The sequence below is a fragment of the Daucus carota genome, chromosome 4 (assembly GCF_001625215.2).
Source record: "Daucus carota subsp. sativus chromosome 4, DH1 v3.0, whole genome shotgun sequence".
NCBI classification, from domain to species: domain Eukaryota; kingdom Viridiplantae; phylum Streptophyta; class Magnoliopsida; order Apiales; family Apiaceae; genus Daucus; species Daucus carota.
This window is the reverse complement of record NC_030384.2, coordinates 26393026-26404027: the sequence shown is the minus strand read 5'-3', so window position 1 is coordinate 26404027 and position 11002 is coordinate 26393026. Positions and strand designations below refer to the sequence as shown.

Below are 11002 nucleotides of genomic sequence, written 5' to 3'. Positions count from 1 at the left end.
AACGCCCTATAAAAAAGAAAGGAGAGATGAGTGACTCCCAACCAAACCACTCTACAATCTCACAAAAGATTACAGATGTTAATATGAAAACTACCACTTCTCTAGTGGCATCCTCCCAAAATGATGCCACTATTGAAAAGAGTCCCCAACAAGGGAGACATAAAAAGAAGGGGATGGATACTCAGTCTGAAATATTCTTCAGTACATATGAAAGAAGAAGGGTGAAACGCTGAAGTACACAGAAATCACAAACAACACAGGACAAAATCACAGATTTTATGTCTGTGTCATCTTAAAGTTTGGTTGACTTAGCTCCAACAAATGTGGAGTCAGAGTCCCCACTCTCAACTGCTATAACCTTCCCAATAGAATTTTCCAGACACTATCCCCAACTTCTTCTATGGATGTAGATCTAATTCACACTACATAAGCTGATTCTCCATCTTTAAAAATCATGGATGAGCCCTTTTGATGTTGGTCAACATTTGCTAGATGATTTATTAGACCACATCCATTTTCTTTTACTATATCAACGAGTTCTATGGCACAACACTTCAAATCAACCTCCACAAACTCTATTGTTAGTTTGTTAGAACTTCAACAACTATTTATTCTACTTCTTCAGCGGGTATCCTTCATCCCTTGACAAATGTTTCTCTTTGTTCATAGAAAGGACAGCGGTACTTTTAGGATCATTAGTGCGCGTCTCTAAAGATGGTAACCGACCCGTTGTCATTTCCCCACCGTGAAAAAAAAGTTGTACTGTAAAAAAGAAATGCTGATAAAAAAGGGGATGATATAGAAATCAAATAATTATTTGATAATATTTTTTTGATATTTACATATTTTGGGTTATAATATAAAAAAAATATTTGATGAGATTTGATATCTATGTCCCACAAAATCAGAAAAATAATTTTTTGCAAATGCAACTTTTAAGCTAAGAACTGTTGTTTTAGGGTTTACCAAACATGACAAAAAAGTATGAGAGGACCTCTTTCTAACTCCTAAGACAGCTTTTGAAGTAAAAACTCTTATTTTGAAAACCGGTTTTTAAATTTGTCACGATTTTTCACCTGAAAAAACAGTTGTTGCGGGTCAAAAAACTACTGTTGCTGTCTGCAACACTGTAATATGAACCCACTGTACCAGATTAATATGTCTTGTTTGAACTAAGCATAAAAGTAATTCTGTTGTAAGATCTTTCCCTTGTGATTCTGGATGATCAAAACATAACTCAATTTTTAAACAGGTTCTCTTCTCAGATTGTAAATTCAGGAATACTGCAGATAACAATATAACATACAGTACAGTATACATAAAATTATCAGAAACTAAATCGTTGATATCTCTATTTTCCCTTTATTTATCCCTGGAAATTTAAAACAAACAAAAGGAGCCATATATGGTTGCTAAGCCACCAGCAGATATCACTCCTCAAAGTTATGCTCAGTAGCCCCAGTAATCATTTCGAATTTCATCATCAAACTTCTTCTTTAGCTCTGGATGCTTGGCAAAGTACTCATCTGCAGTCATGGTACTGAGCTTTTTCTGTAGAACAGAAAAACTTGTGAAAATTCTGAGATAATAAAATCGAGATTCGCCATATTCATATATTGACAACATGGTGAAGAAAAGGGATATTAAAGTATGACGAAATTATCAGTTCAGGTGACTTAGCACCTCAGATGAAAAAGGGTTATTTCCCACAGCTAAAGGAAATACTAGTCGTTATTAAAGTGAGTATGTTCTTCACCTTATACATGAGAAAACCCAAGGACAAATTTACACCAAAATCACAATGAAACTACTCTCACCTTCAACTCTTGGACGTCTGCAATTTCTTTTTCTAGTCTTTCAGACTCCTTCAAGGATTGCTGCTCTGCTTCTTTCAACTCTACCAACTAGTCAAGTTCAAACAGACAAACAGAACTTCAGTTCAATTTATCCCAATATCTAGAGACCGGGAGTGGTGCAGCTTACAGCTTACTGAATGACATGTTTTCTTTAATATATTTTTACACATTCTGTAAAGTAGTCTATCCTGGGACTGAAATTTTATCATTAATTTCATCTAGCTTTCTACAAATATATTCTGCTAAAGTTTCAACAATGTCATACAACTGGCATAAGCATGTTTAAGAGGTTTTTTTTTCCCTCTTTGCTAGTTGGGAAAAGAATAGGATCTTCATACACTTATCAATCATGTAGGCAAAAATAGTAGGGCAAAAAATGATATGAGCTCTAACCAGTTTATCAAACTTGGGCTTGTATTCAGGAGTCACCTCGTCCACATACTTGGGAATTTCTACGTCTGTAAAAAAACTAATAATTAGTTTCACTTCAAAGATGTCAATTACAAAAGGATTACAAGGAACACCTAGAGGAATGTGTGTGTCTGTTACGAATTAGGATAGTCAAATAACACCGAAACCACATTGTGTCAATACCATATGATTACTGATAACCTCGCTGCAAATTTCACATTCAAGTGTGCAATTAACATTTCCTGCCTTAAGATTCAACTCTTAAGGTTAGGCCAGAAGCAGAGTAACTGTGAAATATAGTTTTCATTAGCTGTCTTTATAGTAGAGAACTTTTAAATTACTGATTTCACAACTAACACACATTCTAATCATCACTTATAAAAACCTTATGGTAAGTATAAAAGCTAACAGAGAATAGAGTTACAATAAGGATGTCCACCAGAAAATTTGCAAAAGTAAACTAAAAGCAAATCAAAAGTGGGAAAATAACATAGAAGTGTTAAAAATATATGAGCTACCATTGAGAAAATTAGATAAATTGAAACAAGGGGTCAACTACAACAAAGGAATTTGGGAAAAACAACATATATCCATATCACAATCTGGCTAGCCAGAAGAAATTTCCTTTAAAAATGTGGAAGCCCATATTCTTTCAATTCTCATCATATCTTGTACTTTTCTACCTAATGTATCTCTAGCTACTAACTACAAACAATAAAGATTCAAGTAATATAATCATGCATCTATTTACCTGAGCAACTTATCCATTTTAACTTTATTAAGTTTCCTGAGACAGCCATACTAAATTATTACATAAAGAGGCACTAAAGGATGTCTGTCACTCTCAAAATGGGATTGGAAAGAACAAGCAAAAAAATGAAACTCTAATGAATATGTGGCATATTTGTACATACTATCATATGCTTCCTTGTACATATCAACCAAACGAGAGCCAATTCCCTTCCTGTAGTATTCCCAGTCCACAGGTTCCGGTTCCTACAAAGGTCAATGATCACATCACTACCATTTAGAGTTATTCAATTCATGTGGCTTTTCTTTAAAGGGCATAAACAAATTATAGAAATAAGGCGGTGTTTGGCTTCATAATTAAAAAAACTGTCTTCTGTTTTAGTAAAAAGAAAAAGAGTTTACAGAAAACAAATTTGGTGTTTGGCCCAGATTTTATAAACAGTTTCCAGAAAATAAATAACTAGAAAACAGTTTTCAAAAACAGAAAATTCCTGAAAACAAAAACTGAGAACAATGCCAAACAGCACCTGCGATTTCAGGATCCTATTCAGGCAACTGAAAAAATAGATTCAAATATCGTACACAGGCAACATTTACTAACAAATATTGTAAATTACGACATAGAGAAAGTCATAAAGGATGCAAACCAGATTAGCCAATCTGTATTGATAAAAGAATTATTACATTAAGTATACTTCCAGCCACAAGACTACGCAAGAACTCTTGTACAAACTCAAAATAGACAATTTAGAATATTAAATACTGAAAATAACAAAGCATTAAATCTATTGTTCTAACATAATTATTGTGAATAGCGTGAGGCGTTACTGACAACAGAACCAACCTTTGTATACATATATCACTTCTTCCTCGATGGCTTTTACATAGACACATGTTAGACAATATTGGCAAGGTGGAGGAATTTCAGCATCTCATCACAAAAGAGAAAACATTTCCGATTCTAATCACAGATATTGGACGCTTTTTGATCTAAATGCTCAAGGATGTGCAAAGTGCATACTACAATGGTATATATTAATTTGCAAGTGTATATAAAATTAGATATGTCATGAGATATTTGTTTGTCCATGTTAATCTGATCAAATACAAATCAGTCTTGTCTTGAAAATCACAAGCAGTGACGATAAGACACAGTTAAATAGCCTTGGAAAGTAAATTTTCATAGAACACGGAACAAGGCAAAAAAATGTTGCGGGAATTTCACAGATAATATACAAAAATGTTGCAAATATTATGTAGAGATGGAACGACAAACTTTATAGCCTTTGAAAAAGAATTTCCAAAGTATATGGAACAATGTAAAGAAATAATATACAACAATGTTTTGAATATTGTTAACAAGACACGGACAAACCAAATGGAAGAAATTCTATTTGACATTGTTTTATTTCTAAACTAGGTCAACCACTTTGCAACCAAGAAGAAAGATATGGCAGTGCGACCAAGATAAGTATGAAATCAATAAAGTTCCAAAATAAGGGTTCTTGAAGAAGACTTGGTAGGAATTATAAATGATCAAGCAAATAACTGTCCAATTGGGTTTTGTGTGTGTTTGGGAGGGGAGGGGGGGGGGGGGGGGGGGGTGGGTAGTTTGAGAAAAATATTGGCATCCAAGGTAAGGATTAAATGGAAAATTATAAAAAAGGATTGTTGAACAGGACATGGTAGGAATGATCAATAAAATAACTATCAAACTGAGAACTTTACCCATGGCTTAATTTAGGTCTTAGAAATCATGTAACAATAAGCTATTATAGTACCCATCCCTTAGGTTTGGGCCATACCCCATAGGCCATTTTAACTTTACAACTCAGTATGGAAACATGAGCTTTAGTTATGCTAAAATCTATTCTCTTTACAATTTGTATTTAGGTCATTTCCACCAGCACCGTCTATTTCGGTTGCCCCAATCTTATAAATAAGTGCAATAAGCGACCATTAAAGGTTTACTATCGGTTTCCTAGATGGCGAAAGTAACCAACAACTATGAAAGGGCAGCCCATTGCAAACGTTTTAAACAGTAAGAATTGCTGTAATTCGGTCAACAACATGCAAATTGAGACACAAGAACTAGACAATGTTAAAGTGCATATTAAAACTATAGATACTGAAGACAATGAGCCAAATTCAAAGATGCCAATTGCAAGGAACCACCATGACATCGGGACTCAGACGCTCTGTAACAACAGCTACATTCTAAACACACAATATTTCCATATAAAACAGCAAACAATCCTTCCACAAATAAACTTATAAACAAAATTCCATAAACATTTTGCATAGACAACTAAACACAGAAATATTCCAATTAAATAACAGCAATAATCGTAGATCTGAACAAAATAAAACAACACGTACAAATCCCTAGATCCAAAAGAACACAAAATATAATAAAGAGAGAAGATGAAGAAGATACCAGACTGAACTTGGTCTGAAGAGTGGTATTGACTTCATCAAAAGCACGACGAAGATTATAAAACTCTCTGCGAGCCTCGTCGGAGACGAGCATCTTGGCCATACCATCCCAATCGATGCTCTTCGATGCCTTGAAGGCTACATCCGCTACTTTCTTTCCGCTCATCTCTCTCCTCTCTCTGTCTCTCTCTCAATCCCCTTTTTACTTTTCTCTATCACAAATGTTCGTGCTTGGTTAAAAAGATTGAGAATTGGGCTGGGCTGGGCTCTGTTTGTGGACTGGAAGAAATTGGGGGCAGGTGAAATGTTTTGGTCGCCAAAAATGTTGGATTGGACCTTTCACAGTTTTGATGAACTCTTACGGAGTTGTATTCGATTGGGATTTTAATGGATTGTTTTTAGTACATGGATTTTAAAGGATTGTATGTGATTTTGATTTCGTGCGGATTCTTGATAAAATGTCGCAGAGTTGATAGGATTTAAGCACAATGCTTCAAAATCCCATTGATTTTGATGGGATTTCAAAAAACTTAAAATACACTGAAGAATGCCACAAAATCCATCATTTTATGAAATCCAAAAAAATCCATCAACATTTGAATACCACCAGATTTTAATGGATTTTATACAATCCCAATTGAATACCATCGGATTTTAAAGCATAATTTAAAATCCCAATTGAATACCACCAGATTTTGTAGCATAATTTAAAATCCCAATCGAATACCTCAAGATTTTAATGGATTTCAAACAATCCCAATCGAATATCATCGGATTTCATGAATGCAAAAAAATGCTTTAAAATCCCAATCCAATACACCCCTCTTAATTTCTTAATTATGCTAGAGTGACCGTAACAGCGGTATTTATGCTGGGTGCTGGCATTGCAAAATTTATAAATTTATAAATAAAAATACGGAAATTCTCGATGGTACCCTCTTAGATTGGTTTTTTCAGATGGTACATAAAATTGTTTTGGCTTTCAGATAGTGTCATTCTACTATTATGTTATTCTATGCAATACTCCTACCGTTAACCTTCGTTAATCAAACGTAAAATTTTGGGTATCATTCGGAAAAGTCAATTTTAGAAGGGTACCATTAATAATTTTTCTTAAATCCTATTATTCACTTTTTTTTTGAATCCTATTGTTCAGAAAATATTATCTCTCCAATCTGTTTTTTATTACTATTATACTATATCATATATATATAGGCATGTGCTCAAATGAGAACCAACCAAACTAAGACTCAATATCGATCTTTTATTTCTTTAAAAATTAAACCGTTTAATTAGATAATACACGCATAGATAATTGTTTGTATGCCTAATATACATAAATGAGAAGATGTACTCGAACTGAAATAATTGAGATTTTTTTTTAAATAACAATTGAGATTTTATGGTACTTCGTAAAAAATGATACTCAATTTTGGTTCCTAATCTGATTCTGATTATTCCCAACTTTGTTCGACCAGTTATCCTTAATTTTAACCTAACCCCGACTTTAGCAACTGATATTTAGTTTAATCGATATATGTTTAAATTTTCAGAATAATAGGATTAAAAAAATCATAATAATACATCAAGGGAAATTCTCAATGATACCCTCCTATAATTGACTTTTTCAAATGATACTCAAAATATAACGTTTGACTAACGGATATTAATGGTATGGGTACTGCATAAAATAACATAATAGCACAATGGTACCATCTGGAAGCCAAAACAATTTTGTGTACAAACTGAAAAAGCCAATTTTAAGAGGGTACCATTGAGAATTTCCCATAAAAATATATGTTATGCTTGTAGCTAAAGTCTACTTGTTACATTAGTTGAAAAATAAATTAATGACAAACTCTTTTGATTATTTCTTTTCTGATAATCAGTACACAAATTTCAACTGATAATTCATGTGCGACCAACCAACAACGTCATATTTGTATTTTAATCATTTTGACACTATACACTACTAGAAAAACGTCAATAAACATCGGTTAAACACCGATGTCTATGAAAAACGAAAAACGATGTCTTTGTGGGCGATGTTAAAGGTCCCCCCATTTAACATCGGTTTTAAACTGATGTAAAAGATGACAATGACATCGTTTTTTCAGTTGGAAACTGATATCTATCTCTTGATGTTAAATTTTTAATGCACATCTATAATTTATATATTACTATAATATGATAGTTTTATCAATTTAAAGATATGCAAGACAAGCAAAAATCTTCCATTTTCCTTATAAAATGATGTTACTAACATCTCTCACATCAGTTTTTGAAATAAACCGATGTTAGTAGAGCTTTTAACATCGTTTCTTAAGCTAGAACTAATGTCTCTGTAGAAGGCACTGATGTCTATGAAAATTAATAACATCATTTCCTTTTTATACACTGTTGTGTAAAGTCATATTAATTTAACATTATTACTTCCTTTTAAAATCGGTTGCTTTGTAATAAATGATGTCTGATTACCTGCTTTTTTTTATGCAAATTTTGAAAAAAGAGGTGCCAAAAACATTACCAAAATCAAAATACTGCAAATCAAACAACCAAATTAGCATCCAAATAATCTCCAAATATATACCAATTGTCATATTCTCCTAATCAACTTCTAGTACACATCCAAACATCCACGAGCATCCAAATTAACATCCACCAATCTCCAAATATTATCCACACTAATATATCCCAACATAGTAATACTAAACCATCAACATCAACTACTACTACTTGACATTCATCCATGATCTTTTCTAACTGTATTAGCTACAATATCCGAAAAAATGCAGGCGAAATAGAGCACATGATCGCCTCGGCACGTCCATGGGCTGGCTGGGGAAAGCAAGGCCCTGTCACATATAATTGGCACAGTGCTCATTAGCCACCATGCAGTTCCTAAATGCACCAATGCTGATAATAGAGAACTAACTACCTGAATAATAATATCGTTATGTATAGATCAATGTGGTGATGAATTAGCCACATATTAGCCACAGGGTAACCTGGATACAAGTAACCAATGATATACTCTGTGATCAAATTCAGGCCTGAAGTCTGTGGATGACGAAAAGATTTAGGAGTAAAAACAATTTTTATATCATTAACTTAAAGAATATCAAGTGTTCATAGATAAAAGCTGATCTCTCATAAAAACTTAGAATGTACACACTCGGTCAGGCAAGAAGCAATTACATGTAATTACTATATACTGCAAACATTAAAATATATCTTTTGCAACTAAGATGGTGGTAAAGCTTTGGTCCTTGAGGACAAGGGTTGAATCCCTTGCTTTGTCATTATTTTATTTTTTCAAAATTTCTCATCCATACTTTGAACTCTTGTATATGCATATTTTTCTGAGAATATTTCTTTCTAGCATTAACAGAACACTTCTAGATGCAATTTTTTTTCTTAAAATTTTTCATTCTTTAGCTTTGTAGTGGAAGCAAACCTGCCAAATAAATAATCCCAGACTATAAAAATTGTATTGATTTTGTTAATAACTATTTTGGCCCATCACTGTTTACAAGTCTACCGCAGCAAATGCGTTATAAGTATATCTAAATATGTATAAACAACTTTCAGGGCACAATAAGTAAAATGTTACATAGAGTGATGGCGTGATACCTGATTAGTCGTGGCAGTGATGATCCCAATAGGTAGGGTGAAAAGGATGGCAATGCCACATGCTAGCAAGACACCCCACCATGGTAACTGGAGTTGGGCTTTGTAATATTCACATACAAATATGGTTGCTACAATGTTTGTCAAGAGAATGCAAGCGAACCATCATTCTGGAACTTGCTTGTACTTTCTCATAAGCCTTGTGTGCACATCCATATGTTTATTTTGGAAAACGGACTTGCTCTGCTGCCATAGTTCTCTAAGACCTTGTAAATGTGAGTTAGATTATATAACAGGGTAGTTGCCCAAGAAAGATAGCCAATTATGTAGGTATGCATACACAAACAATGAAACATTATAAATTACTAACAAAAGCAATAACAAATCACCACTAGAGATAATATTTTCACAAATCTTCCATGATATTCTCCACAAACTTGCAAAACCACAAGATATAGGGTATTGAAAAAAGTATAATCTGATTCACCAAAAAGATAATGTAAGATCAACTTGGAAGTGCAATTTACCTTCCAGAAAAAGATAATGAGCAATTATGTAGTTTTTATGTTAATTATACACTTGCTCTCTTGTCAATTGGCCTTTATGTGCAAGCTAATATAAGTTTTGAACAAGATCCCTTGTGATATCCAGAAAAATCAGGATTAATTCAAAAATGACTTAAAAGTGACTTTATTAAAATTCATTTCCTTATAACAAAACAGGTGACCCCTAACACAAACATTGAGATACTTGTAACTTGCAAAATACCTGAAAAGCGAGATCTGTACAAGATTTTGCGGCCACCACATAGCAGCCAGCTCCACCAAGTACCTCCTAAAAATCCCTTCCCATCCAAACCCCCAACACTTGAGTCGTGACAATCACAATCAACGACACCCAAAACGTCAGCTCCTTCTTATAAAACACCTTCACTGCACTAACAATATGAATAGCATACGGATTTCCCGCACCAAGTTGGCAAAAATAGTAATTAGCACATGCTCCTTGACATTACACTACACTAACAATACCCAATTCAAACTTAGATTAACATGAAAACATGAAAATATGCTCAATAAAATTACTACTAAAAATAATAATATGCTCAACATCATATTATTACATCTGAACTGCAACATGAGAAATTTAAAAATTAGGACATGCTCTGTAACATGCACAATAAGAACAATCACTACTAATTACAGATTTAAAAATTAGGGTTTCAAACTGAAACCCCCAATTCTAAAATTAGGGTTTAAAACTTACCCAATTCAAGCTTTAACCTCCGAATTAGCTCTAAACTCCCACTTGAACTCCGATTGGAACTCCGACTTGAGCTCTGACGACCCTTTAACCTTCAACTTAGCTCTAAACTCTAACCCTTTAACCTTGAACTCCCGACTGTAACTTCGACGGAGAGAGAGCTAGAGAGACAGCCCAGAGAGAGAGAGCGCTTCCACCAGAGGGAGAGAGAGCAGCTCCGACCATAGAGAGAGAGAGTGATGAGCGAGGAGAGGAGAGGAGAGTGATGTTTTTGTTTTTATGTTTTAAGTTTTATGTTTTATGTTTTTGATTATAATTTTTATTTATTTTTAATTACAAGATGCACATTGAAAAGAAAAGAGCGGGGGTGGGAAATTTTGCTAAGGCAAAAAACAGGGGGGAATTTTTAAGAGGGAATAAATATTTGGCTAAGGGGGGAAAACGGGGAAGGCGCGCTTGTTAATTTTTTAAAACAGACTTATAACATCGGTTTGACTAAAATCCCGATGTTTATATTAACAAAAGACATCGGTCGTTAAAAACTGATGTGGAAAACACTGTTTACATCGGCTGCAAGAGCAACCGATGTCTAAGGGGCGATGTCTATTCTACTTTTTCTAGTAGTGATATGAGTAATCTATAACTATTTTTGATAT

At 33.8% G+C, this 11002-nt stretch overlaps 1 protein-coding gene across 1 annotated transcript; it reads right to left on the bottom strand.

Moving 5' to 3' along the window:
* Positions 1-1222: 1222 nt before the first annotated feature.
* On the bottom strand, positions 1223-5678 carry LOC108215763 (ATP synthase subunit d, mitochondrial). Its single transcript, XM_017388330.2, has 5 exons — positions 5455-5678; positions 3182-3263; positions 2250-2314; positions 1818-1904; positions 1223-1551 (listed from the first exon to the last, which is right to left on the bottom strand). Exons 1-5 carry the CDS (start codon positions 5617-5619, stop codon positions 1450-1452), a joined length of 501 nt encoding a protein of 166 aa, XP_017243819.1. The 5' UTR covers positions 5620-5678; the 3' UTR covers positions 1223-1449.
* Between the last annotated feature and the right edge of the window lie 5324 nt (positions 5679-11002).

What these genes read in the sequence shown, in the direction of transcription:
- LOC108215763 (XM_017388330.2), bottom strand. Translation starts at nt 5,619, where the DNA reads ATGAGCGGAAAGAAAGTAGCGGATGTAGCCTTCAAGGCATCGAAGAGC. An exon ending in AGCCCAAGTTTGATAAACTG is followed by an intron (nt 1,905 to 2,249) that starts GTTAGAGCTCAT and finishes GAACTTGACTAG; the next exon opens with TTGGTAGAGTTGAAAGAAGC. An exon ending in CAGACGTCCAAGAGTTGAAG is followed by an intron (nt 1,552 to 1,817) that starts GTGAGAGTAGTT and finishes TCTGTTCTACAG; the next exon opens with AAAAAGCTCAGTACCATGAC.